Genomic DNA, 27,546 nt, shown 5'->3' on the forward strand with positions numbered 1-27,546 from the left:
GGGAGGCCCTGGGAGGTGGCCCGCACCTGTCCTGCAGGCTCTCTCCCGGCTGGAAGGCATGAGGACGGGCCCGGCTGCAGGCCCCTCTGGTTTCAGGGCTGGGGGGGACGTGGGATGAGGGATCGAGTGGGCACTGGGTGAACCAAGTGCTGAGAAGGGCAGAGATGCTCTGGAACGAGGCTGTGTTTTTATTCATTTCTGTGTCCTCGGGTCCCAGGCCTGCCGTGGGGGTGTGGCAGGGGGTTGTCATGTGTGACTAAGCTGTGAACTGGGTCTCAGGGCCGCCTGGGCTCCGAGGGGCAGTGTGGCTCATGCCCACTGTCGTCCACGAGCCTCGGGACCAGCCTCTTCAGACCCCACTCTGCCTGCTGGCTGCTGTTTCCGCATCTTCACCCTCACTGGCAGCGTGAAGTCTACTGTCCCTTTCCTTTCCCTGCTGTCCTGCCCGGGACCACCTGCTGCCCGTGTGACCCAACCGCCCCGCCTGTCCCTCTGGGCCCCGGGAGGGAGGAGGCCGGGAGTTGCCCCACTGCTGCACCCCTTCCCCTGGTTTCAGCCTTGGCTGCTGCCCGAGAACTTCGTGTGCTGGGGCCAGTGACACCAGGCGGGGCGGCCAACCGCCTGCAGTCTCCCCTGGCGGAAACAGTTCTGGGCTCCTGGCCAGTGAGGGGTGAGTGATCTGGGAAGGGCACAGTCCCGCGCCCCCCGGTGCCCGCATCAGGTGTGGGTCTCTGGTGGTCTGCTCTCTGTGTGTACAGGAGTCACGTGTGCTGGCCCCTGGTCCCGGGAGGCCCACCCAGTCCCCTGCTCTGGAGTGGCTGGTGGGTAAGAGTAGTGCTGTGGACCTTGAGCCTGGATGTGGGGGCGTGGGGGGCAGGGCTTCCCTCTGCCCCCTGTGTTCATCTGGGAGCAAAGGCTGGTGGGAGGAGACTGAGAGCAGCTCAGGGCTAACGGCTTGGTGGTCCCCAGATGGATGGCCTGCTGAGGTTGGGGGTGGCAGCACCTGATTTCACAAAGGAGCTGAGGTCTCAGACACCCGGATCTCGCAGCGGGAGGCAGAGCTGGGGGCAGCCCCAGGCCTGCCGGCTCTAACCTCAGGCCAGGCTGCCCTTGGCCCCACTTTCCCCGCTGCCTGACTTCAGCCTAGGGACCCTGATCTTTCCCCTCTCTCACGCTGCACCCCGGGGCCTAGATTGCTCAGGTCCCAAGTCCAGGCCAGCTTTCTTCCCTCAGCAGGGCACATGAGGTTCCATTTCAGCATATCTCCTTGGGCTGGTTTCCAGAATGCTAATGGCCCTTCCCAGGGGTATAAACATCGTACAGGCCCTTGGCAGGTCTGCAAGGCCTTTCCAGAGAGCCGAGACCCAGACAGCACCTCTGGGTCCGCCTCTGGCAGGGCTCACCCGCACGGGGCTCCGAGGTTCCGGCACCCGTGCCAGTGTGAGAGGCAGAAGTGGCCCCTCGCTGTTCTCTTTAGACGGAGACAATTTCAGTGAAACGGGCCTGTTAACGGTGTATTAGCCACTCGTGTTTATGGTGGGTTCTGCGGCTGTGTTGTCCTGAAGGACCCCTTTGCCTTTTCTTGTCTTCGCCCCATGAAGTAGTTGGGGATCGCTCTTCTCTGCCCTGTCCCCACAGATCCTGCCTGCAGCCCTGGGCAGAGCGGGCATTTGGGAGCCGGGAAGAAGGTGAGATTTGCCCTTTGGTGCGGGTGCCGTCGGCTGCCAGGGCCTGCCTGCTCCCAGCCGCTTGGCCGGGAAAGGCTTTCCTCCCGCGGGGCAGGCTGTCTGGAGCAGAGCCCAGAGGCTTGGGCCGGCGGCTGGCTGAGCTGTGAGGGGCTCACAGGGCAGCACCTGCTGTTCGTCGGGCGGTAGGTAAGGGGTGAAGGTCGGTGTTTCCGGCCCTGAGCGCAGAGCAGATACCCTGGCACCTGTGTGAGCAGGTGCTGCTCCCTGTGGCCGCCTCCTCCGTTAGTGTCTGCCAGGAACATGGCCTTGTTCAGTTCTTATTTTGAAACCATTGCAGACTGACAGAAAAGTTGCAAAAGTAGTACAAAATATTCTCTTACGCCCTTTACCCAAACCCCCAATACTGATATCGATCACGTCTGTTTCATTGCCTACTTCTCCCTGACCCACTGGAGTATGAATTGCAGGCATGACACCCCTAGTCCTCTAAACACAGTATGTTTTTTTCTAAGAATGAGGGTGTTCTCTAAGGTAACCACAGCACGGCATTCAGGAACTTAACATTGACACAGAGCTACTTAGAATTTGTCGGGTGTCTTCCTAATGGCCTTTGCTGCAGAGTCCAGGGCCCAGCCCAGGATCACACCCACACTTCCATGTGCGGTCTCTTTAGTCTCTTTGAACCTAGTTCTTCGGTGTTTGTCTCTTGTGAACTTTGGCATGTTTAAAGAGTACAGGCCAGCCCTGGCTGGCGAGGCTCAGGGGATGGAGCGCCAACCTGTGAACCAAAAGGTCACCAGTTTGATTCCCAGTCGGGGCACATGCCTGGGTTACAGCCAGGTCCCCAGTGGGGCCGTGTGAGGGGCAACAGAGCTGTGTTATCTCCCGTGCACTGATGCTTCTCTCCCTCTCTCCTTCTCTTCCCCTCTCTCCAAATGTAAAATAAAATCTAAAAAAAAAAAAAAAAAAGTACAGGTCAGTTGTCTTGTGGCATGTCCCTTAGTTTGGGTTTGCCTCATGTCCCCTCACTAGATCAGGCTGTGGCCCAGCAGAAGCCCCCTGCAGGTGTTCCTTCACCCCCTTTCAGGAGGCACGTGACGGCCACCACATGTCAGCAGTGCCAACCCGGATCGCCCGGTGCCCGTGGTGTCTGCCAGCTCTGTCCACTATGCAATGAGTAAGGAAGGACATCCTCGCTTTAGAAGCTGAGCCAGAGCCCAGCCAGACTGACGTCATGTCCGTGGGGCTGGGTTTGACCCGGGGCACAGCCTCCCGCCCAGGGCTCAGCTGGTCTGGAGCAGTGGCCCGCGCAGTCCCTGTCTCGCTGCCTCTCGTGGCTAACGGCTCCCCCGATCGCAGGCTTCCCCTCGTGGACGTGGTGCCTCCGGGCTTTCCTCCCGTCTCTGGGGCAGCCCCTCCATCTCCTTCATTGGTTCGTCCTCATCCGAGACTAGGTGTTGGTGGCCGCAAGGTGCCAGCCTAGCTCGCTAGTCTGTTCTCTCCTGACTGATCTGCTCCAGGCCCATGGGCTCACACACCAGTCCTTCGCCAGCCTCATCCAGGTTTGCTGCCTGCTCTGGGCCCTTCTGGGGGCTTCATCCCATTCCCAGTGGGGCCCGGTTCTCTCTAGTCCCTCCTGCTGCAGACAAGGTCATTGCTACTCACCACCCCGCTCCCCGACTTCTCTCTCCCTCGTCCTCCACAGTGGGTCTCTCTGTGAATCTTGCCTGTTGAACCCCCCCAATCTCTCCCCAATTTTTAAAAAAATGTAACACGAATTTTTAAAAAGATTTTCTTTGAAATCTATTTATTTTAAAAAATAAATAAAAATTTATTTTTTAATTATTGATTGATTGATTGGGCTGAGAGACCAAGAGCCGAGGCCCTGTCTGCACCTCCAGCCTCCCCTTGCCCCTGGGTGTCCCTGCCGCCCTGCTCTTGGCCCTGGAACGCATCCAGCTCATTCCCTTGGGCCTGGGCTACCCCGTTCCTTCTGCCTGGTGCTTTCCCCGGATCTTCCTGCTTGTGCTTCTCCTGTGCCGATGCCCCTGTGCGCCCCTCCTCAGAGACATCCGCTTTCATATCCAGGCCCAGTGAGCTCCCCTGACCCCCACCAGGTAATTCACAAAACGTTACCTGGTCTCTTACCTTTGAGGCACTAATCACAACCTGAAAGGATCTCGTTTCTGTCATCTTTTCCCTTTTTTCTGCTCCTCTCTCTGGTGCCCCCACTGGGAGAGCAGCGGCCTTCTGTCCGCCCCCGCCCTGCGCTGAGGCCGCGCCGGGCGTGGGGCTGACGCTCAGGGCCTGTCCTGTCTCCTTTGGCCCACGCTTCCCTCTCCTCTTTCTTCTGTTTATTTCCTTATTTCTTTTCTTCTCTTTTCTTCCTGCTTGGTAATTATTTCCCCTTCTCCATCTCGTTGGCCATAATAAGACACTAAGGTTTTTGTAGTAACTATTCTATTTATTGATTATGTGTTTATGTTCCCTATGAGAAACAAATGGGCGAGTCAAGCACTTTAAACTTTGCTAAAAAGTGAATCACATGGTTCGCTAGATGCAGGCAGTAGGGGAGGGGAAGGACCGAGTGTCAGGCCGTGTGGACGCCGTGCGTCTTCGAATGCATCTTCTTAAACTCTCCTGGGCCTTGGTTTCCCTCGTTTATAAAACGAGGGGGTGATTCGCCTCTGAAGATGTTCTACGTTCTGGGCTGTAAGTTGCCCTCTGTTGGTTTTATAAAGACCCTTTTTATTGTGGTAAAATACAGCTCACGGAATTTGGCATCTTAACCATTCGTCAGCGCACAGTCTGGCAGCAGGAAGTGTGTTCACATTGTGCAGCCATCGCCACGTCTGTCTCCAGAACGTCGTCACCTCCAGCCTAACTCTGTCCCCGAGAAAGCCTAACCCCTCCGCTGCCTGTCCCCGGCCCTCCCACGGTCTCTGTGAACCAGTGGACTCTAGGGACCTCCCGTGAGCGGGATCACGCAGCGTTTGTCTTTTCGTCCCTGGCCTGCTCCGCCCGCCCTCGGCCGATTTCCGTTACCCGTGTCCCGAAGCCCTCGGCAGAGCGGCAGGTTTCTGCTGCCGTTCAAGGAAGCTTGCGTCCTAGCTGAGCAGAGGCTTTGCTTCCTGAGCAGCCACAGTGGTGTGGGTTCTCTGGGCCACGGTCACCCTCGTCGTCCAGCCAGACGGAACCCTGAGGGCGGCACATGCGCGCTCGCCACTGTGGTTGGGGCGGTTCTCAGTGGGGGCCGCAGGGACCAGCTGCCAGCATCGAAGGGGCACCGCCGATGCCCACGCACGCCGCGTCCTGCTGGCCTCAGTCTGGCCTTGACATTGCTTCAGGGGCTGGGAGTGTTGTAAACACTGCAGTGAGTTTTAGAGAGTTAGGGCAAGTTTGGGCGCCCTTGGGTTTGATTCAGCTCTCTGTCCTGCGGCCAGGCAGCCCCCCAGGGAATGAGGAGGGCGTCAGCGCTGGCCTTCACCTGGGGCTGCCGTGGGGCAGACGTGGGACCCCCCCACTCTTCCTGGGGACCTTCCCTGCTGAGGCTGCTCCAGCCTGGCTCTGACTTCCCTCCCCAGATGCTGAAGTTCCGAGCCATCTTCGGGGGCCTGAGGCTCCGGGGCATCCGCCGAACCTCCACCATCCCCTTTGCCTCCCCAAATGTCCGGCGACTGGAGTATAAGCCCATCAAGAAGGTCATGGTGGCCAACAGGGGTAAGCCCCCTGGGGCCGGGAGAGGGGCCGTGGGCCAACCCCAGCCTTAGCTCTCCTCCTCCCCCCAGCTTCCCACCAGGATATCTGCTTCTCTTAGCACCCAGGCGTCTAACTTCTCACCACGCTGCCCCCTCCCCCCAGGTGAGATCGCCATCCGTGTGTTCCGCGCCTGCACAGAGCTGGGCATCCGCACGGTGGCTGTGTACTCAGAGCAGGACACAGGCCAGATGCACCGGCAGAAAGCAGACGAAGCCTATCTCATCGGCCGCGGCCTCGCCCCAGTGCAGGCCTACCTGCACATCCCGGACATCATCAAGGTGGCCAAGGTGAGCCCGGCCAGGCCCGGATGCCTCTGAAGGGCCAGGCTGGGTCCTGTGCCTTCCCTGTGCTGTGCCCAAGCCCCAGGCCAGCCAGCAGTAAGTGTGGGTGGATGGAGGAAGGGAGGGATGGATGGGGCGGGTGAAATGGAGGAGACACACAAGCCACAGGGTCTGGCGAGGCCTGTGTGAAGGGGGTTGAGTGGCACGCCTTCCTCCTGCACCCCCGCCCCCAGGAGAACAACGTGGACGCTGTGCACCCGGGCTACGGGTTTCTGTCGGAGCGCGCGGACTTCGCCCAAGCCTGCCAGGATGCTGGGGTCCGGTTCATCGGACCCAGCCCAGAGGTGGTTCGGAAGATGGGAGATAAGGTGGAGGCCCGGGCCATCGCCATCGCTGCAGGTGAGTGTGGCAGCGAGTCGGGGGGACCGTGCGGCTCCTCTAGAGGGGCCCTCCTGTGACAAAGGCCCCGCGTGCCTGTCTCTCAACAGGTGTCCCCGTGGTCCCCGGCACGGATGCCCCCATCACTTCCCTGCACGAGGCCCACGAGTTCTCCAACACCTACGGCTTCCCCATCATCTTCAAGGCTGCCTATGGGGGCGGGGGCCGGGGCATGAGAGTTGTGCACAGCTATGAGGTGAGCAGGGCCCGGGGCTGGGAGGCCACTGCAGAGCCACCACGGGTCTGGGTGTGGGTGGGGGTGGTGCAGAGGGGCCCAATGTCTGCTCAGCCTCCACCCGCTCCCAGGAGCTAGAGGAAAACTACACAAGGGCCTACTCGGAAGCTCTGGCCGCCTTTGGGAACGGGGCGCTGTTTGTGGAGAAGTTCATTGAGAAGCCACGCCACATCGAGGTGCAGATCCTAGGTAAGTGGGGCTGCTCCCCGGCCGCCACGGCCAGCGGGCTGACCTTCCTTGCTGCACTGGCCTTTGGGACCCCAGGAGCACTCCTTCAGTAAAAGCTGCCCCCACCCCCGCCCCGCTGGTGGGCTGTGGGGGCGGGGCAGGGCTCACGCTCCTGGCTGCCCCTGCTGCTGGGATCAGGCTCTGGCAGGCCACGGCAGATGCCTGGGGTGGTTGGGCCTTTAGAGGGTGTTTAGATTCCAGGAGAAGCTGAGCCCAGCTTACCCTCCTCCACAGGGGACCAGTACGGGAACATCCTGCACCTGTACGAGCGAGACTGCTCCATCCAGCGGCGACACCAGAAGGTGGTCGAGATCGCCCCTGCTGCCCACCTGGACTCTCAGCTCCGTGCCCGGCTCACCAGTGACTCCGTCAAACTTGCTAAGCAGGTGAAGGGCAGGAGCTCTTGGGGACAGAATTTCTCCGTCTGGAGACAAGGAGCCTGTTTTTGCAAGCTCACTCGAGCTCCGGCTGGCGTGGGCCTCACGGCCAGTGGTCACCGAGGTTCAGATGTGGGCAGTCTGCTGGGGAGCAGGGAGGCCCAGAGCGACCAACTCTAGGAAGAGGAGGGACTCTGTTGGAGGACAGAGGGCTGATGAGGGGACCCTGGGACAGCAGAGGTGCCAGGCCCAGGGGCCAAGCCTGGGGTCCAGAAAGGCTGAGAAGAGGGAGGGGGCAAGGTCTGGCTACGCCCTCAGGACCCTGTGCACAGACTCAGCTGCGTGGTACCAGCTAAGCCCTGGGACAAAAGTGGTGGGGTAAAGCGATCCTATCAGGATTGAGAAACGTCACTGAGGCGTTTCTTCCTCGTTCATTCTTAACGGCTCCTACTCCACATCTATTGCTACCCTTTACCCCTAAGACCTGCCTTCAGCCAGTTTTTGCTCCATTGGGGCGTGGAGACAGGTGGGGGCTCCCCAGCAGTGGGCCTGCCCCACACCCGGCTTGGGAGAGCATCTGCCATGGCCAGACCGCCAGCAGCGGCCCTGCTCTTGTCCATCTGGGCCCTCCTGACCCCGCCCCTCTGTGAGTCCGGGCGCCCTGCCCCAACAGCTGCCCCCCTTCCCACAGCCCCAGTGAGAGCATCTCTGCAGATCTGCCCTCTCCAGACCCAGGCAGCCCAGAGAGAGGACGGCAGGGGTCTGTCGCCGTCCCCAAACTGGAAGCCAGGCTTGGCACTCTGCAGTCAGCTTCTGCCACAGTTAATGTGAGGCATTGATTTAAGAGTGGAGATTTTGTTTTTTCTTGTAAGGAGTGTTTCTGCCTTGATTTTGGTCTTGTTTATTGGCTTATTATTATTATTACTATTATCATTTGTTGTCTCATCCCAGAGCAAATTTAGGGAGCCGTCTGAGTCTAGTTTGTAGTTTGGGGAGACCACAGTGAGACTGGGCCAGGGCTGCATCTTGAGTTAGAATCCTCACTGGTTGATTTCTCTGAAGTGGCCCCTCTGTTGGGAGTGGTCTGAGGTGATGACCGAGCAGAGTAGAGGGGGACTTTCTCAAGATCTCTAAGAACCGGAAGGGTCTAGGAGAGGCCAGGGTGTGCATGGGGGTGGGGGGCAGGGAGGTCCTAGTGCTGGCAAACCAAGGAGGCTACAAGGGAAAGGGCCTGCGTCTGGGGGAAAGGGTATGTCTTGGGGGAGGGCGCTGAGTCTGGGGGGGAGGGCGCTGAGTCTGGGGCAGCAGGAGCTGCTGCTGACGTCTTGCCCAGACGAGCTGGGTGCAGCCGTCTGAGGCTGCTGGTGGCGTTCTGGCGGAACATCCGGGCAGGGGCCCGGCCATGGGTTCTGGGTGCTTCCCTCCCCAGGGGCAGGGCTGGTGGGCTGCCTGCCGTCGGACATCGGACGGGGCGGAGTGCGCCGCAGTCTGTTTTTTACGGAACCAACTGGCAGACGCGGCTGTGTCCGCTGCCCCGTCACTGCGCCTGCTGACTTACGCGGCCGCCCCGCAGGTGGGCTACGAGAACGCGGGCACCGTGGAGTTCCTGGTGGACAAGCACGGCAAGCACTACTTCATCGAGGTCAACTCCCGCCTGCAGGTGGAGCACACGGTCACGGAGGAGATCACCGAGTGAGCGGTGGCGGGCGCGGTGGGGAAGGGCCCCCTGGGCTTTTGTGTAAAATCCACCCAGGTGGCTCCTGGGGAGCGGGCGGCTGGGGGCTCAGCTCGCTCTCCCTGGGGGAGCAGGCAGTTGGGGATCTAGTCGCTTTTGACAGAAATTACTATAAAAGCAGGCCACGGTTAGGTGTAGCAAATTAAAACGATCTAGAGCCCCACACTCAGAATCCAGTGCTGAGGGGCTCCCGGCTGTTCAGTGGGGCTGCGAGGCACAGCCCATTCCCCCCCCCCAAGGAGGGCGCTGATTATCCCGCCTTTCAGGTGAGGAAGCCGAGGCTCAGAAAGGTTGAGAGAGTCGCCCCAGGTCACACAGCTGGGACAGGAGCCCAGGCCTAAGTCTGCGCTAAAGCTGTGGCCTCTTTCCATCTTTATTTACTTTACTATGTAAATAGTTTGACACAACTGTGTTGTTCTGTGTAGAATTTTCCATCTACTTTTTAAATTCAGTACTTGCTGAAGGCATCCCCAGGCCACCGGACCTTTCTGAATACTTGTCAGGGCCGCTTGCTCTTCCGTCATCCAAGTGGGTGGGAAGTCACCGGTGTCGTCCTCTGTTAGTGGGCAGTGAGGCGGGTCCCGCTTGCTGCGGTCGGTCAGGGTGCCCAGCGAGCACCTTGGTGCCTCGGTGTCCGCCTGCCTCTCTGAAGGCTCTGAGGACGGACTCTGGCGTCTGGCGTCAGGGTTGCAGGAGCGCGGGGATTGGCGGGAGAGGGGAGCAACGGGGGGGGGGGGAACCCCTCACCTAGTTAGGGCTCCCACTGTTTGTCCCAATTTGTGTTCCCACTAGGATCGAGTGCGGACATTTTAAAAATCCTGCCCATCTTATAAACAATGAAATGGTCCTTCATTGTTTCAAGATACATATTTTGAGCCATTTCTGTGTTAAGTGTTAAGCCCTGACTTGGAGCCAGGCCATCTCACCATGGAACTTTCCTGACCTTTCCTTCCCCGACCCCCGACCCCCGACCCCCGACCCCTCGAGACTGAGGATGCCTGGCAGGCGTCATGCTCTCAAGACAAAGGCGGAGGAATGGAGACTGACGCTAGGGCCTTGTACTGGGGCCCCACACGACTCCCCGCTGTGTGCCACTGTAAAACCCTCCACCCTGAGCCTGCTGCACACCTTTGCTCGAAGGAGGGAAGTCTTGGTCTGCTGGAGGGTGGGGGTGGGGGTCAGACAGGTACGGGCTGGAGAGCAGCTTCCTCCGCCTTCCCGCCCCCCGCCCCAGCCGGGAGCCTGGGTGACCCTCGGGCTCCCCTCTGATAAGAGCAGCAGTGAGTCTCCGCACCGGCGGGGAGCTGAAGCCTGAGACAGCCATGGTTGGCAGCATGTAGACGTGGCGACGCCTGGCGGCCACCGTCACCACTGCTCCAAAGCGATGTAGCAGGAAACACACAACACGCAGTGCACTCTGCCAGGGCGGCTCCAGGCCGGCCTTATCACAGGCCTCAGTGACAGATTTAAAGCTGTGGTTGATTTTGCTTTTCTTTAAGTATATTTGTTGATTATGCTATTACAGTTGTCCCAGTTTTTGTCCCCTTTGCCCCTCCCCCTTATACACCCTCTCCCTCCAGCAGTCCACCCCCCACACTTAGTTCATGTCCGTGGGTCGTGCATATAAGTTCTTTGGCTTCTCCATTCCCTGTGCTCTTCTGAACCTCCCCCGTCTGCTTTGTACCTACCAATTATGCCTCTTAATCCCTGCCCCTTCCCCCATTCTCCCCTCCTCCCTGCTGAGAACTAGCCACGTCATCTCTGCACCTGTGGTTCTGCTCCTGTTCTGGTTGTTTGCTTAGTTTGTTTTTGTTTTGCTTTTTTTTTAGATTCAACAGTTGATAGTTGTGAATTTGTTGCCATTTTAATGTTCATATTTTTTATCTTCTTTAAATAAGTTCCTTTAACATTTCATATAATAATGGCTCGGTGATGATGAACTCCTTTAGCTTTTCCTTGTCCGGGAAGCACTTTATCTGCCCTTCCATTCTAAATGACAGCTTTGCTGGATAGAGCAATCTAGGTTGTAGGTTCTTGCCTTTCATGACTTTGAATACTTCTTGCCAGTCTCTTCTTGCCTGTAAGGTTTCTTTTGAGAAATCACTGACAGTCTTATGGGAACTCCTTTGTAGGTAACTCTGTTTTCCTCTTGCTGCTTTTAAGATTCTCTCTTTATCTTTAACCTTTGGCATTTTAATTACGATGTGTCTTGGTGTGGTTCTCTTTGGGTCCGTCTTGTTTGGGACTCTCTGAGCTTACTGGACTTGCATGTCTATTTCCTTCACCAAATTAGGGAAGTTTTCTTCCACTATTTTTTCAAACAAGTTTTCCATTTCTTGCTCTTCCTCTTCTGCTGGCATTCCTATGATTCAGGTGTTGGTACATTGGGAGATATCCCAGAGACACCTTATATCATCGTTGTTGTTGTTTTTTTAATTCTGTTTTTCTTCTTGCTATTCTGGTTGAATGCTTATTTTTTCCTTATGTTCCAAATTGTTGATGTGAATTCTGGCTTCATCCCCTCCACTGTTGCTTCCCTGTAGATTTTTCTTTATTTCCCTTAGTGTAACCTTCGTTTCTTCCTGGGCCTTTTTTATTTTGTTGCCATACTCAGTGAGTTCTGTGAGCATCCTGATCCACAGTGTTTTGAGCTCTGCATCTGATAGGTTGGTTATCTCCGTTTCAGGTCGTTCTTTTTCTGGGGTTTTGTTCTGTTCTATATTTCTTTGTCTCCTCAATTTGGCAGCCTCCCTGTGTTTGTTTCTGTGCATTAGGCAGGGCTGCTCTGACTCCCTGTCTTAGTAGGTGTGGCCTATTGTAGAAAAGGCACCTGTAAATTATGTGGGGCGGAGCCTTAAGTAATCACCAGGGTGGGGCAGCCTGCCTCACCACTTCATAGCTCTTTGGGGGGAAGGGCTAGGAGAGAGAACTGTGCCACTGCCGGGCTTCTGGAGGTTCGCCTGGCACTCCCCCTGTGTGACTGGCACCCTTCCGGCTGTTGCCCTGGTGCTGAATCCCACAGAGGGTGGGTCTACACATGTTTTAAGTCCCTGCAGGCCCTTTAAGTGGAGTCTCCTGAAAATCGGGCAGTTTGTCCTGCTGCCTCCAACCCCACTGGTTTTTACAGGCAGAAGTTATGGGGTTTATCTTCATGGCTCTGGAACCTTGGGCTGTGTGGTCTGGCCTGGGGCTCCCAGGGTGTCCCTCCTGATTTTTATCCACCACACGTGAATGTGAGGCCGCCTGTTCTGCCGCGGGGTCTCTGCACCTCTCCACCCGTCTCCACGTCTCGCCCGTCCTACCCGCCTGGATGACTGTGGCTTCTTTAAATCCTTGGTTGTTGGATTTCCAAACAGCTCGGTTTTCTGATGGTTCCGGGTGTTGTTGTTTTGAGGCCCGGTTGTGATGTTTTCTGTGGTTGTGCGCGGAGGCAAATCGTGTTTACCTATGCCTCCTTCCTGACCGGAAGTCCCACACGTTTCGACACCTGTCCCACTTGGATGTAGCAGCGTGGCCGTCAGTGAGGCCAAGCTTTCACACCTGCCGGCTTAGAGAGCTCCCTGCTCTCAGATCTCGGGGGACCTTAGGCCCAAGCCCAGCTGCAACAAGGGCCTGGCGGACAGCGGTCAACATCCTGACGGCAGCGCCCACCCGTGTGGGCCCACCCACAGCTGTGGCCTCCACTGCAAGGAGCCTGGCCTTCACAACCCCGGTCTCTCACCACACAACACACAGAGAGCAGCACAAAGGACTCTAAGGACAGGGTGTCTGAGGCTGCAAGCCCAGGCTTTGCCGAGGGAGAGTTTGGGGCAGCCGGAGTCCCCGGAGACCTGACCGCAGGGAGGAAGAGGGCAGAGCACAGGAAGGGGTGGTTTGGGAGGGGTGTGAGAACGGGCAGATGCAAGGAGGGTGGCTGCCCTCCAGCCACCATGTTCTCCTTATTCAGACTGTGCAGAGTTCTGGGGGTCATGCCGGGCGGGGGCCACTCCGTGGGTCTGGAGGAGATGGCTGCCCAGGCTGGTGAAGAGTCGGCAGTGCCAGGCCGAGTCTGTGCGGGCTGCCGCTTTGTCCACCCACTCCGCCTGTGCTCCTCTCCTGATCCCGTGTTCCCCCGCCCTGCAGCGTGGACCTGGTCCATGCCCAGATCCACGTGGCCGAGGGCCGGAGCCTGCCCGACCTGGGCCTGCGGCAGGAGAACATCCGCATCAACGGCTGTGCCATCCAGTGCCGGGTCACCACCGAGGACCCTGCACGCAGCTTCCAGCCGGACACAGGCCGCATCGAGGTGGGGCCCGCTTTCTGACCTCTGACCGGGCAGCTGCGGTCTCCAGCTGTGTCGGGATTCTCGGGCCCCACTGCTTTTGAGGGGCACAAAGTGAGGGAGGGCCTGTCTTGTCTGAAGCTGGCTTCTAGTAGGTGGGAGCCAGGCCCCGCCCTAGAGGAAGAGAGGAGCCCCCTGAGAGAGGCTGCCATGTGTACAGGCTAGTAAGCCAGTGACTGGGGTGGGGTGGGGGGGCGGAGAATAGGTCAGAGCAGCTAGTGGAGCCAAAGGTGGGGTCCCCAGAAATGAGGCCCAGGCCCTGGACTCTGTTCCCACAAGAGCCCGAGGAGAGAACAGTACTGCTGGCCTTGGCCCTGCCTTCAGTCTGAGGGCGGGTGGCGAGCGAGGCAGCACCCAGCGAGGCAGCAAAGCACTGGGGCCCTGATGCCCCAGCAGAGGAGCCACTCAGAGCAAGGATAGTGGGGGGGGGGGGCGGAGGGCGGGAGGAAGCTGGGAGGCTGAGGTGGGCCTGGGCAGGCTCCCCGCACCTTCTCCTTTCTCTCCCCCCCCCCCTTCCCCACGCTGAGAGCAGGGCCTCTGGCCGGCTCGGAGCCTGTTTCCCCCCCTGTCTCAGGCCGGAGAAGAATACCTCTGGGTCCCCGTGTCAACGGCGCTGCCACCGGCTCTGCTGCTTCACTGGCTCCCCACCTGGCCTGCACTTCCCCAGATGCAGGACAGGACCTGGGATTTTGCTCTGGGTCCATGGAGAGGGGCCAGGGCCAGTCTGAGACAGATACCGGGCCTCTGAAAAACCAGCAACAGGGGAGGAGCTGTTTGGGTTTGGAAAGTGCATGGAGCTGCTAGACCCAAGGTAGAGCGCCGGTGGCAGCTCCCGCCCTGCAGCAGTCCGGTCTCTGGTGGGGGACAGCCCGGCCCTGGACACCGCCTTCCCCCAGCTCCCCTTCCTGGGCTGGCTCCTCCAAGGCTGGTTTACCACAGAATATTTTTAGCTGGCAATTGCTGCTCACAGCTGAGTGTTCACCCTTAAATATTTTATTAAGTTCCTTTGTATTAAACACGGTTCTCTGCCCCCGAGAATCGGAAGCACAGTGCAGTGGGTGTCCCGAGCCCCTGGGCTGTCCCTCCCACTCCTCTGGTCCTTACAGCTGCACTCCACAGGGTTCACCCCTGCCCCCGTCACAGACCTCATGTGTGTCTTAGTTACCCCCAAAGCTCTGTCCCCCACCCTGTGGTCCCCTCTCCATTAGACTGTGTGTTTGGAGCCCTGAGGTGCACCCCTCTGACCCATCGTTCTCTCTCCTGCTTCCCTCTGGGCACTGGCAGAAACTAAGTAGAACTTCACAGGCCAGAGCTGGAATTTGCCTGCGGCTGCCCTCGCACACCTTGTCCAGCCTGGGCCAGGGGCTGCACATTCACTCTGGCTTCCGAGCAGATCCCTGAGCCCGCCCACCTCTCCTGGCAGGTGTTCCGGAGTGGAGAGGGCATGGGCATCCGCCTGGACAATGCTTCCGCCTTCCAGGGAGCTGTCATCTCCCCCCACTACGACTCTCTGCTGGTCAAAGTCATCGCACATGGCAAAGACCACCCCACAGCCGCCTCCAAGATGAGCAGAGCCCTGGCCGAGTTCCGGGTCCGAGGCGTGAAGGTGAGAGGCTGCAGGCCCTCAACTGAGTCAGGTCTTGTTCTGTGGGCCCCACACTTCTCGTGCCCTTCCTGGGCGAGAGCCCATGTCACCAGGCCTCCCTCTCCAACCTCTGGTCCCAGAGGGGGGTTTAGGTGGGGGCCACAGAGCCTGTGTTTTGAGGCATGTTTGGTGCTGCAGGGAGGGAGGCTGCAGCCGGAGGCCCAGCCACAGGGCAGGAGGCAGCCAGGGGCCGCCCTTAGAGGGCTGGCAGCCCAGGGGCCTGGCAAGGACCCAACACGCCCCTTCGTCTCCTGGTTGGGCTCCATTACCCGAGTCTGTAGCCAGAGAAGAAACCGCAGCCACGCACTGTCTTGTCCTTGAGGTCAGTGCTGCCCACACACCCTGGGCCTCCCCTGGCAGACGCTGCCAGGCAGCCCCGCCCGTCACCCTCTTCTGAGCGACCCCAAAGGACAGTCTCCCATAGCAGAGGCACGTGAGGTGTGCGGGGAAGCTGGCCGGGGCCCCTCCACTCTGCTGAGTCCTCTCCTGTTGACAAGGTCTGGGGTGCGTCCTGCAGGTGCCCCAGTGGGTGCAGGAGCCTTTGGGAGAAAGCATGTGGGAGGGAAGGAGGGAGTGGGCCTGTGCCCACGCCGTGTCCCCTCAGGCTGTCAGCCCGGCTCACGGGGGCCAGAGGCCCCTGGGGTGCTGGGGGCGGGGCTCTGCCCGCTTCTGTTCTGTGAGGATCCTTGGGGCTCCTGGTCAGGGGGCCATCTCATGGCAGCACGCGCTCAACCCGCTTTCTCGCTGAGGAAGCTCGGGTGTTCCTGGCGGGGTGTCCCAGCTGGGGATCAGTGCACGTCGTGACCCCAGTGGGGGATGCAGCTACCCCACCACTCACCTGCCCCCAGTGTTGCTGTGTCCTCCTTGTTGGTGACCCTGGCTGGTCCTGTGGCTCACAAGCCCCGGAGGTGGAGCAGGGAGACTACGGCCAGGGCCCACCGGGCGGAGGCCAGGTCCTCTTCAGATGTGCAGCTGCACCGGGCCGCTGGCTCCCGCCGCACCTGGAGGCTCCGCCAGCCCTGCATTTGCCACCCGGCAGCCCCTGGCCCCCACCTCCCCTGCCCTCCCTGTGCTCCCCTCCCACAGCCCTGCGCCGCCCCTGCCCTCTGCCCTCTGCCTTCTGCCCTCTGCCTTCTGCCCAGGCCCTCGTGGGGCTCACGCTCCCCTGCTCCTCTCCGCTGAGAACCTCGTTTTGTTTACTTAAACCAGGGTCACTCTTGGGCTACGCCCAGGTATGTGTTCCGGGCCGGGTGGGTAGGCCCACCTGAGTGTCATCACCACGCATACCCACAGGTATGTGAGCTCGGCCTGCACACGTACGTGAGCACGCCTTACTGGGCCAGGTCTCACCGTGCTGCTTGTCCGAGCCACACCGGCCTGCACAGAAATGGACACCCAGCCCTCGGCACAGGCACCGGGCCACCACGGCCCCGCCTCACTGTGGGCCCTGGGGTGCCAGCACCACTCTTCACAGTGGAGGCCGGGCCCCTGCACGGTTGGGAAGCTCCTGGCTGCCCCTGGAGTGGGGCGGAGACGCACCCTGCCTGCCTGCAGGTGTGGTGCCCAGGCGCAGCCATGGTTCGGGGCCTACAGGGCTGGCGGAGGCAGAACAAAGCAGCTGCCGTGGGCTGTGGCTCCTGGGTGGGGGCGGCTAAGCAGAGCGGCCTGGCAGGCCTGGGGGTCCCTCTGCCATTTGCCCTCCTGTGTCCAGTGAGGGAGGTTTGACTTAGTCTTCAAGGACGAGCTTGAGCAGAGCCTGGGGGCCTGGGCAGAGTCCAAGCCAGTCCCAGTCCCTTTGGGAGCACATTTCCCAGACCCAGAAGGTGCCCTGGGAGGCGGTGAAGGAGGTGGGCGCAGATGCAGCTGTGGGGACTTCTGGAGTTGGGTTAGGGTGTGGCCCGGCCAGGCCCGTGCCCCGAAGGGCTCTGCCACTCCCACCTGCTCCCGTGGCCGGCTGTGCGCTGTAAGGCCCACTGAGGTGGCCACATCCTGCCCGTGGCCTGCCAGGAGGGGTGCCGCCTGCTCTTCCCTGTGCGGGCTCGGCAGAGCGCTCAGATGTCCAGGCCGGGGGCCAGCCCCTGGCTTGCCCGATTAGAAGCCACCAGACCAGAGCACTCAGTTGTCAGGTGGATGAGGAGGACAAGAGCACCCAGATCTGCTCGGGCTGCTTCCGTGGGGCTGGCAGTCTCAACCCTGACCTGTGTCCCTCCTTTCTCTAGCAGGATGACACCAGAGACTAGCACTGAGGTGTCCCCAACAATTTTATTATAAAGAAAAACAAGACTCCCACTTAGTGACTGTAGCCGCCGCCTTCGTGGCTGTGAGCACCTGTTGGAGGGACCTGTCCCCTTAGGCCCGTCTCTGGGCCGGAACCAGGGGGAAGGCCCTCTGTCTCGCCAAGCTCAGGGGCCTGAGGTACCAAGAGTAAAAGTGGGAGGGACTCCCAGGCAGTGCCGGCCCCCGAGGCGAGGTGGCTGCCCGCCCCGCGCCCTTCCCCCGGGACTGTCTCCCTGCCCATCACACCACACTCTCTGCCAGCCGCTCGGCACTGCCCCCCACCCCCTGGCACCCTACCCCGAGCAGTCCCCCATGCACAGAGTGGCTCCGTCGGGCCCAGGCCCCTCCTAGGCGCCTGGCGTAACCGTAGCACCCGCCGGTGTCTCCCAGGTCCAGTGAGCAGCTGCGCTGCGGGCGAGGTGGGGGACTCCGCGGTGGGTGGGTCTTGGGTGTGGGGCTGGGGCCTCCATTGGTCTGGGACTGGACGTGACTGAGCTTGAGGGGGAGGCGGCCATTCCCAGCCCCCCGGCCCCGAACCAGCAAGGCCACAGTGAAGACCAGTAAGGCAGCCACCAGCACCCCCCCCACAGCCACAGTCAGAGTTCCCCCCAGCATGTGGGCCTGCGGGGCATGGCACAGGGGCATGGCTGGCAGCGTGGAGAAGTGGGCACAGCCCAGCAGCTTGGTGGCCGTGAGGTCGGAAGGCCCAGCGGCAGGTGACAGGGCCAGCAGGCAGAGGTCATAGTCGGCACCAGGGACCAGGTGCTTCAGCAGGAAGTGGTGGCTGGAGGCCGGGAGGATCCTGCAGGCAAGGGCCGGTGGTCAGAGCCTGGGTCGCGGGGCCCAAGCCCCAGCCCCACCGCCCTCACCTGTGTTCCCAGGTCCCAGCTCTGAACACCCTCCTTCCCCAGGACTACAGAGACCCATGTTCACTCAAGAAGGCAGAGAAACCAAGACACTGGAGACAGTGCAGGGGACGGCCAGAAGTGTGCCCTGGCACACAGCCCGGGGCAAGGGAGGGAAGGGAGACTGCCATCACCAGAGGTCACGTGCGTGCAGCCGGCCATGTGCTAAATCACGCAGCAGTGGCCGGGGGGCAGCTTCCGGTGGCTCAGCCACATGGGAGAGACCTGGGGTGCACCACCTACCCCCTCCTCCTGGTGCCTGACCCGTCCCTCCCCTCCCCCTGTAGTCCACCGCCCCCCAGGCTGCTCAGAAGCTGAGGAGGGGTGTGTGGAAGCCCCAAGGACAGAGAAGGGACCAGAAGGGTGGCCCAGCCCTGGAGGGGTGGGGCTGAAGGGCCGCAAAGTCCATCCTCACCGGTAGATGAGGGTCTCATCTTCGCTGCTGTTGTACTGGATTTGGAACATCCACACAGGGTCTGCTGGCCGCCCTGGTCCCCAGCTCACCAACCCCGAGGTGGCAGTAACCTCTGTAACTTGCACGGCCGGCTCAGACTCTAGTGTCCCCTCGCCCTCGGCAGCAGTGCGGGCTGAGGCAGCAATGTCCGAAGGCCCGGGGCGGCCGCCCTCAGTGCTGCCGTTCCTGCCATGGGGCAAGGCCAGCACCCGCAGCTCTACATGGGCTGTGGCCTCACCAGCAGGGTTGGTGGCAATGCAAGTGTAGTCCCCTGCGTCCCCAGAACCTGTCACCCCAATCTCCAGGGTCCCGTTGGGGAAGGCCCGGGCTCGGGAAGAGTTGCCGACCAGCCGGTCATCAGGGCCGACCCAGTGCATAGTGGGCGCAGGGTCCCCGAGGGCCCGGCACCGCAGTGTGGCCCGCTGGCCCTCCAGCACCCAGAGGCGCTGCGTGTGGCGCGCAATGAGGGGCGGCTCACAGGAGAACTCGCCCTCGGGCACGGCCCAGAAGTAGCGGCCGGCCAGGCCCGGTGGGGAGGCACACGTCTCCAGGTCGTCGGGCCGGGCCAGCCGCCGCAGCCACAGCAGCTCACAGTTGCAGTGCAGGGGGTTCCCACTGAAGCTCAGCACCAGGGGGGCGGGTGAGGCCTGGGCGTCGCGCCCCCGGGAGAAGAGTGGGTCGGGTGCCAGTGTGGTCAGGCGGTTGGAGGTGAGGTCCAGGCGGGAGAGCTGGCCGAGTTGGGCAAAGGCGCCCGGAGGCAGCGTGTCAATGAGGTTGTGGTCCAGGTTGAGGGTGTGCAGGGCGGGCATGGCCCCGATGCCGGCCCAGGGCACCTGCCGCAGGTTGTTGTAGGACAGGTCCAGGTCCTCCAGGCTGTCTAGGAAGTCGTCAAAGGCCCCCGGTGCGATTCGGCCCAGCTGGTTGCCACTCAGGATGAGGTGCTGCAGGTTGATGGGGCCCCGCAGGCTGCCGGTGCCCAGCTCGGCCAGCCTGTTGCCGTCCAGGTGCAGTGAGCGCAGGCTCTCCAGGTCCCCGAAGGAGCGGGCGCCGATGCGGGTGATGGCGTTGCGGGACAGTGTCAGGTCCACCAGCCCCGTCATGTTGCGGAAGTCTGGTGGCCCCAAAGCCTGGATGAAGTTGTCCGCCAGCCGCAGCTCCACAGTGCGCCGGTCCACATTGGGCGGCACGAACAGCAGGCCTCGGTGGGCACAGAGGGTGCTGAGCGACTCGGACAGGTTCTGGCAGACGCAGGGCAGTGGGCAGGCGGCCGCTCCACTGGCCAGCAGCAGCAGCAGGAGCGGCGGGGCCATGGTGAGAGCCCTGTGGGGAGGGGCCAGAGCCCAGGCACAGGTGGGGCTGGTGCAGGTGGCCAGGGCCCGGTTCCAGGCACCAGCTTCCAGAGCATGGCCTGAGTGGGGAGTCAGGGTCAGAGGCCCAAGAGACCCCTCAGGGATGACGGAAGGCTGTGGCCTACAGGGCCAGCACCCTGGAGTAGAGGTCACATCTCCCAAACAGTTAGGGGGACTCCAGGCTCTAGGGACAAGGTGAGGCCGGAGGCAGGAAGCAGAGGTGGGCATGAGAGCAGGGAGGGGCCCGGAACTTCCTTTCCCTGGCTTCCCTGGAATCGCCAGCACCCCCTCACCCCACCTCCGCGCCATCCCCTCCCCCACCAGGTAAGCCGCCCCCAAACCCCTCCCTGCTGCTCTTTCCTCCCAAGCCAGGCCCCGTGGTGTGCCCCACGAAGGGGGGGGGGGTGCTTACCTGGTGTCCGTAGTTCAGGGGGCACAGGCCGGCCTCCCTGCAGGCCCGGCCAGCCCCCACTGAATCCAGGCAGGTCTCCCGCGGGGGTGAGGCCCGGGGCTGACCGGCAGCCCACCGCTCGCCCTCCGGCCCATGGCCCGGCCCAGGCTCAATCGGTCCCGGTCCCGGCACCTTTTCCCGGCGCGGCTCACGGCGGTGGCGACAGGCAGGCGGGTACGCGCCCGCGGGCACGCGCGCCGCCGCGGACACGCACGTGGAGGGCAGGAAGGAGTAAGCGGAGACCCACCCGGGCCGGCTCCCGAGGTCACAGGGACACGCGACCACTGCAGCTTTCACGGGTGGCTCCAGGTTACGCCCGAGGCCCAGGCCAGCTCGGACCCAGCGCGCAGCCCCCGGGCCCTGCCGCAGCGCACTCAAACTGGCACAGGCGCGCGCGCCCCCGGATACCCTGGCGCCCCGGCATCCTGCACCGCGAGGGCGCCCGCCGCCACTGCGCGAACCGTCACTCCGCAGACAGCCAGACAAAGCGCCAGCTCGTGGGCCCCTTCACCATCTCCCAGAGACGAGAGCCTTTGTCACAAGTCGCTGGGCACCCTCCCCAACACACCCACACATGCCCACACACCCACGTCCCCACACCCACAAGTAGGGCCGGGCGCAAACCCGCACTGTTGCTGGGACCCTGGCGTTCACAGACACGCTGAAGGTCATAACCGTTCTGCATCACCAAGTCACGTGGAGAGTCCCCAAAACGCACGGGGCCCTGGAGGGGGGCTGGGGCGACGCCCCCGTCAGGGCTGCTGCGGGGTGGGGCCGAGAGGGCTTGGTCTCCTGGCTGGCGCCGCACCCGTTGCTCGCCCTTCCCTCCCCCTTCCCTCCCCCTTCCCAGGCTCCCCACCCGCCCAGCAAGCTTGGGAGCCAACCGGTCTCCGCCTCCAGTCCGATTGGTCTGCCCGGCTCGTTCGGTTTCCCAGCAGGCTGGGGAGGCACGCCGTTTGAAGCTGTGCGTCAGTGGTCCCTCCCCTTTCAGCCCTGCTGGGCCATTTCCCCTGAGGAGAGTGGTCTGGGACTAGCTTGGCTTAGCAGAAAAAGGGCTCTTGGTGGTCTTGGGCAGAGGATGAGACAGGTCCTGGCTTCTTGCCTCTGACAGCCGGCCTTGGATGGGAGGGCAGAGGGCTCGGGACCAGGTCCTGCATGCTGGTCCTTGGTAGTGGTCCCCCAGACAGGAAACAGGAAAGTCACCCCACGCCCTGGTATCTCCTAGTCCTCAGGCAACTTGGATCCCCTCTGCCTCCTTCGCTTCCCTCCAGACCCGAATCCAAGGGGCCTGGTGGATGGGAACTTGGAAACAGGTAGAATTCTAATCCTTGGGCAAGTCATTCAACCACTGAAACAAGTTCCTCATCTGGGACAAGGGGGGATTAACGCAGGCAGCCCCGCACCACAGGGGGTGAGAGGGGAGGAAATGATGCTGCCTTGGGGGACTTAGCCCCCTGCAGCGGGGAAGGCCGTCTCTCTGTTGCCGCTCCTGGGCCTCAGCTGCTGAGTCTGTAAGATGAAGGCACTGGATTCTAGCCCAGGGTCAGCTCTGCGGCTCAGTGGCATCAGCTAGTTCTTTGTTCCAGTCTCCCCATCAGAAACATTTCATTCACTCTAAACATATTTGCCAGCATCCATCACGTGCTGCCCCGTGCTGGGAGTCGGAGTAGACCAGGAACCAGATGAGCCTGGCCCCTGCCCACATGGAGTGTGCAGCACAGTGGGGATGACATGGCCCCCAAAACGAACAATGGGGGCAGGGTCTACAGGAGAGAAATGCAGGGTCAGACGGGGAGGTCTCTGAGGCTGCTCCTCACCTCTCTGCAGTTCCAGGTTCCTTAGGGTTGTGTCTACTGAGATGCCACGCCTTCGCCAGTTAAAACGTCCCCACCTCTTTAGGAGGGGCAGGGACCAGTGTCAGGGGCAGACAGGCCAACTCATGGGGCAGACAGGCCAACTCATCGCACAGGCGTGAGGCAGTGTCCGCTGGGGCCCTCCTCTGCACTGGATGCTGGCGGGGGACCTGCCCTTCCCACCAGGGCCTCCAGGTGGGCAGGTAGAGTCCCTCCAGCAGCAACGGTCCAGCAGCCCACACTGGACCTGGAGCCTTTACTGAAGGTGCCAACAGAGATCATGGATGGGCGACACAGGGAGATGCCTCCTCTGAAGTGACAGCCAGAGCTGTAGCCATGTGCGTGGTCACGAGCACACATGCTGGAGTCTCTGGCCACACAGCCTCACAGTCACGGGGCTTCTCGCACAGTGCTGGCTCGCAGGCCCTGTTGAAGCTGCTGGGTTGGACTTGCCCTGACCCAGCTTCACACCACCACCCAGCTGTCTCATGAGCAGAACTGAGGGCTCATGTGCACAACCCACAAGGACATGGGCACCTCCTACAGCAATGGGCCCTCTGAGCGCTCCCAGGCTTGGGACAAACGCAGCTGGGCAAAGGGGCTGAGGCCAAGGGCGGAGCTTCTGACAGCCTTCCCTTGGAGGCCTGAGGCCTACTAGACAGGGGAGGGAGGGAGAGGGGGACAAAGAAGGCCTTGACCTCAAACTTCTAGAAAGAGCCTACCAGGCAGGTGCAAAGGTGTGAAAACCCCAGCGGAGTTTGGCATGGCCAGAGATGGCCATGGTAGAATTGCCTGGCTCCACCAGGGACATGGGAGGAGGACATGGTGAGGGTGACGGGCGTAGGTTTGGTAACTGGGTGGACTGCCACCCACCCACCAGCAGGCAGAGGAGGGCAGGGCCAGGAACGTTGGTTCTGGGCTTGATGAGCCTGTGTGAGGAGCCCACAGGAGAGGTGCCCAGGAGGTGTGTCCACTTCAGGGTCTTGGTTCTGGAGCTGGAGGCCAAGGCTGAGGCCATCCAGGGAGAGTGTGCTGGAGAGGTCTGGTGACAGCCCAAAAACTCCATCCTGCAGGGGCGAAAGGAGCCCCCAGTGGTGACCAGGGAGGAGGAGGCAAGATGTTTTGGGACTTTAGTGAGAATATCACTGTTGCGTGTTGGGGAGGGGAGGGACCTCCTTCAAGACACCTGGCTAGGAGGGCAGGAGGGTAGCTGCTCCATGCCGCCGCGCTGTGGCGGGTGTGGGGATGCTGGTTTTCAGATCTCTGAGGGGGAGGAAGTGGGCTCAGCCCCCTGACAGCTTAGGGGACCCTGCAGAAGGCACCAGTGGTGAGGAGATGGGGAAATGCCACTCCAGAGGGAGCTTGGCATCCTGGGGGACTTGGGGAGCTGTGCTGGTGCGGGCAGCACCCTTAGCATCTCCTGTCCATCCATGCTGAATGGTGACACCTTCCCGCCCATCTCTGTCCCGTAGACCAACATCCCCTTCCTGCAGAATGTACTCAACAACCAGCAGTTCCTGGCAGGCACCGTGGACACCCAGTTCATTGACGAGAACCCGGAGCTGTTCCAGCTGCGGCCCGCACAGAACCGGGCCCAGAAGCTGCTGCACTACCTCGGTCCGGCCCCGACACTGCCCTCCTCACCCACTGCCCCTGGCCCCCACCCAGAGAGCCTCCTAGCACCCCAATCTGGTCCTCCTTTACTTTGCCTGCCCACACTCCTTGCTCCTGATCTTAAGAGACCCCCCTTTTCTATTCATGTGGCCTCAATAGGTCCCCACTTCCTGGACTTAGGAGGGCCTGGTTTTGGAGAGGACAGGGGCCAGCTGGAGCACCGGGGATCTTGGAGGAATCCCCCAACCCCACCTACTTGCACTCCTGCCCTCAGCTCAGACTCTGCCCAGTCTGCCCTGACCCATTGCCCACTCTCACTGCAGGACACGTCATGGTGAACGGCCCGACCACGCCGATCCCAGTCAAGGCTGACCCCAGCTCCTCAGACCCCGTTGTCCCTGTGGTGCCCATAGGTAGGTGAGATCCATTCTGCCAGCCCATGGGGAGACAGAGGGGCGCTGCCTGCAGGATGGGTGTTAATACCTCTCTGCCCCAGGCCCACCCCCAGCTGGCTTCAGAGACATCCTGCTGCAAGAGGGGCCCGAGGGCTTTGCTCGAGCCGTGCGGAACCACCAGGGGCTGCTGCTGATGGACACGACCTTCCGGGATGCCCACCAGTCACTGCTGGCCACTCGTGTTCGAACCCACGACCTCAAAAAGATTTCCCCCTTTGTTGCTCACAACTTCAGCAAGCTCTTCAGCATAGAGAACTGGGGAGGTAGGCTGGAATGGGGGACAGTAGCTGGCAGGAACTGGGCACCCCAGTGTGGCCGGGGGAAGCTGCAGATGCGAACATGGGGGGAGCTGCTGGGAACTGAGTGAGGCATAGCATGTGCATTTGTTCGGCACACGGTAACCGGTGCCCACTCTGGCCAGGCCTGCTGCCTGGCATGAGGTTAAAGCTGAGGCCCAGGCTGCTCAGGGCCAGACGTTAATTCTAGCACAGAGAACTGACTGGCGGCAGGCAAAGGAAGGACGTGGTGAGCCTGCACTGCCCTGAGGTCACAGGGCAAAAAAGCCTGTGAGGTTTTGTGTGGGAACCTGAGGGACCCTGCAGTGCATGGTGGGGTCCCCAGGACACGGGGGGGCTGACCTGGTCTTTTGGTGCCCACGCAGGAGCCACGTTCGATGTTGCAATGCGCTTCCTGTACGAGTGCCCGTGGCGGCGTCTGCAGGAGCTCCGGGAGCTCATCCCCAACATCCCGTTCCAGATGCTGCTGCGGGGGGCCAATGCCGTGGGCTACACCAACTACCCTGACAACGTGGTCTTCAAGTGAGCCTGGGTGCGGGCGGGCACACACTGGCCCGGCCCCGCGGGAGCTGGGCTGCCCTGCAGCAGCCTCTGCTCCCACAGGAGGCTCCAAACCACGCCAGCCAGCAGCTGTGCCCAGTACGGGCTGCTATTTGGGAAGGTCATGAAGCGCAGGATTAGTCGAAGAACTAGGTCATGGGACAGTGGAGGTCCTAAGAAGGGGGTGACTGGGCCCAGGCCACATGGTGTAGAAGGGGGCTGGAACCTAGCCTCAGAACTCCCTGCTCCATGTTCCCTCCCTCAGCCTGCCATTCCTTCGCAGAGCAGAGGATCTCCAGCTACTACTCCTTCTGTCTGGGGGCACAACCAGTGTGGGCAGCTCTGCTCTGTGCCAGATGGCTCAGGGCAGCCCTGTCCAGCCCAGACTGCGTGGAGGAGGCCTCGTCCACACTGTGGTACCCACCCCTGCTCTGTGGATACCATGGCCCCAGCCAGGCCTGACCCCCAGACTCATTCCTCAGGGGCCATAGGTGTGCCAGGGGCCAGAGAAGGTGTGTGGGGTGAGTGGGCTGTGGCTAACCCTGGGCTCTCCTACCCACTCAGGTTCTGTGAGGTGGCCAAGGAGAATGGCATGGATGTCTTCCGGGTGTTCGACTCCCTCAACTACCTGCCCAATTTGCTACTGGGCATGGAGGCAGTGGGCAGTGCTGGTGGGGTGGTAGAGGCTGCCATCTCGTACACGGGGGATGTGGCCGACCCCACCCGCACCAAGTACTCGCTGCAGTACTACATGGACTTGGCCGAAGAGCTGGTTCGAGCTGGCACCCACATCTTGTGTATCAAGGTACCTGGACCTAGCCCCCCTCCAGCAGTGCCCCCACTTTCCCACCTCCCCTGCCTCCCTATGTTCCCCCCATCTTCCCCACCACACACAAATGTGCCCCCTCCTTACCATCTTTTCTCCTCTTCCCCTCTTTCCCCAGGATATGGCGGGGCTGCTGAAGCCAGCGGCCTGCACCATGCTGGTCAGCTCCCTCCGGGACCGCTTCCCTGACCTCCCACTGCACATCCACACCCACGACACGTCAGGGGCAGGTGTGGCAGCCATGCTGGCCTGTGCTCAGGCTGGGGCTGACGTGGTGGATGTGGCATCTGATTCCATGTCCGGGATGACTTCACAGCCCAGCATGGGGGCCCTGGTGGCCTGTACCCGAGGGACTCCCATGGACACAGGTAGGAGCAGCAGCAGCCCGTGGCCACCCCCCTCTCAAAGCCACAGCCCCCACCAGTGCTAGACTCTAAATGCTCTTGCCTTGCCTTCCACTACACCACCCCCGTCTGAGGTGGGAGCTGAGCTGGCCCTGGGGTCCTCGGAAGGGCAGCTGGGAGTTCAGCATTTTCAGCCTCTCCCCTGCCTCTGGCCTCCCTGCAGGGATCCCCCTGGAGTGCGTGTTTGACTACAGTGAGTACTGGGAGGGGGCCCGGGGACTGTATGCAGCCTTTGACTGCACGGCCACCATGAAGTCTGGCAACTCAGACGTGTATGAGAACGAGATCCCAGGGGGCCAGTACACCAACCTGCACTTCCAGGCACACAGCATGGGGCTCGGCTCCAAGTTCAAGGAAGTCAAGAAGGCCTATGTGGAGGCCAATCAGATGCTAGGCGACCTCATCAAGGTGAGCCAAACCTTGTCCTTACCTATGCTTCTGGGCCTCTGTAAGGTGCCTGGCACCCTAACCCAAGGGCCCGTCTCCTCAGGTGACACCCTCCTCCAAGATCGTGGGGGACCTGGCCCAGTTCATGGTGCAGAACAGGCTGAGCCGGGCAGAGGCCGAGGCCCAGGCAGAAGAGCTGTCCTTCCCCCGCTCCGTGGTGGAGTTCCTGCAGGGCTACATCGGCATTCCCCACGGGGGATTCCCTGAGCCCCTGCGCTCCAAGGTAAAGGAGGCCCAGCCCAATGCGAGGTGAGATTGGGTGCAAGAATGAGGCCTGACCCTCTGCTGTGCTCCCCAGGTGTTAAAGGACCTGCCAAGGATAGAGGGGCGGCCTGGAGCCTCCCTCCCTCCCCTGGACCTGCAGGTGCTGGAGAAAGAGCTGACAGAGCGGCATGGGGAGGACGTGACCCCAGAGGACGTGCTCTCAGCAGCCATGTACCCTGATGTCTTCACTAACTTCAAGGATTTCACTGCCACCTTTGGCCCTGTGGACAGCCTCAATACCCGCCTCTTCCTGCAGGGTCCCAAAATTGCAGAGGAGTTCGAGGTCAGTGGCTCTGGCACCTGTGTACACTCCCACCAAGGAACCCTGCCCCCACCCCTAAGGACCACAGCACATCTGGAGTGCCAGACTGGCTTGGCTGTCACGGCCTCCAGAGCCACGGGTGCACAAAGTACCCTTGGGAGACCAGGAATCTAGGCCTTTATGAGTAGGGAGCCGAGACCCAGGGTGGAGGGACTCGCCTGGGACTGTGTAAGACAGCAGATGTCTCCGCACTTGCTGTGAGCTTCCACGTCCTTCCTGCAGGTGGAGCTGGAGCGGGGCAAGACGCTGCACATCAAAGCCCTGGCCGTGAGTGACCTGAACTGGGCAGGCCAGAGGCAGGTCTTCTTCGAGCTCAATGGACAGCTGCGGTCCATTCTGGTCAAGGACAATCAGGCCATGAAGGTACAGCTCCCCATCCCAG

The 27,546-nt window shown here is 61.3% G+C and overlaps 2 protein-coding genes across 6 annotated transcripts in view; one reads left to right on the plus strand and one right to left on the minus strand.

Moving 5' to 3' along the window:
* The window catches only part of PC (pyruvate carboxylase), a 93,122-nt gene that overhangs the window by 64,898 nt on the left and 678 nt on the right, over positions 1–27,546 (plus strand). For 2 of the 3 annotated variants that reach the window (XM_037135298.2, XM_037135300.2), the window contains exons 2-20: positions 5,273–5,408; positions 5,550–5,734; positions 5,962–6,127; positions 6,217–6,362; positions 6,473–6,590; positions 6,864–7,015; positions 8,580–8,698; positions 12,864–13,026; positions 14,486–14,668; positions 23,469–23,613; positions 23,934–24,023; positions 24,107–24,328; positions 24,727–24,883; positions 25,466–25,706; positions 25,846–26,095; positions 26,295–26,539; positions 26,622–26,801; positions 26,877–27,125; positions 27,387–27,527. In XM_037135298.2, the coding sequence (XP_036991193.2) occupies positions 5,273–5,408; positions 5,550–5,734; positions 5,962–6,127; positions 6,217–6,362; positions 6,473–6,590; positions 6,864–7,015; positions 8,580–8,698; positions 12,864–13,026; positions 14,486–14,668; positions 23,469–23,613; positions 23,934–24,023; positions 24,107–24,328; positions 24,727–24,883; positions 25,466–25,706; positions 25,846–26,095; positions 26,295–26,539; positions 26,622–26,801; positions 26,877–27,125; positions 27,387–27,527 (3,288 nt within the window). Of the gene's footprint in view, positions 1–3,014; positions 3,251–5,272; positions 5,409–5,549; positions 5,735–5,961; positions 6,128–6,216; positions 6,363–6,472; positions 6,591–6,863; positions 7,016–8,579; positions 8,699–12,863; positions 13,027–14,485; positions 14,669–23,468; positions 23,614–23,933; positions 24,024–24,106; positions 24,329–24,726; positions 24,884–25,465; positions 25,707–25,845; positions 26,096–26,294; positions 26,540–26,621; positions 26,802–26,876; positions 27,126–27,386; positions 27,528–27,546 lie in introns of those variants that run through there. The other variant, XM_037135299.2, reaches the window with a different exon arrangement.
* Positions 16,951–20,968, minus strand: LRFN4 (leucine rich repeat and fibronectin type III domain containing 4). Of its 3 annotated transcripts, none has more exons than XM_037135302.2 (3): positions 20,105–20,968; positions 18,305–19,663; positions 16,951–17,786 (listed from the first exon to the last, which is right to left on the minus strand). In XM_037135302.2, the coding sequence occupies exons 2-3, from the start codon at positions 19,651–19,653 to the stop codon at positions 17,225–17,227; spliced, it is 1,911 nt and encodes a 636-aa protein (XP_036991197.2). In that variant the 5' UTR covers positions 19,654–19,663; positions 20,105–20,968; the 3' UTR covers positions 16,951–17,224. The 3 variants fall into 3 exon arrangements, with proteins under 3 accessions (XP_036991197.2, XP_053514999.1, XP_053514998.1); XM_053659024.1 differs by having other exon boundaries at positions 18,305–19,751; positions 20,105–20,249; XM_053659023.1 differs by lacking the exon at positions 20,105–20,968 and having other exon boundaries at positions 18,305–19,986.

This window comes from Artibeus jamaicensis, unplaced genomic scaffold, assembly GCF_021234435.1.
Source record: "Artibeus jamaicensis isolate MK-2021 breed Jamaican fruit bat unplaced genomic scaffold, CSHL_Jam_final scaffold_614, whole genome shotgun sequence".
NCBI classification, from domain to species: Eukaryota; Metazoa; Chordata; class Mammalia; order Chiroptera; family Phyllostomidae; genus Artibeus; species Artibeus jamaicensis.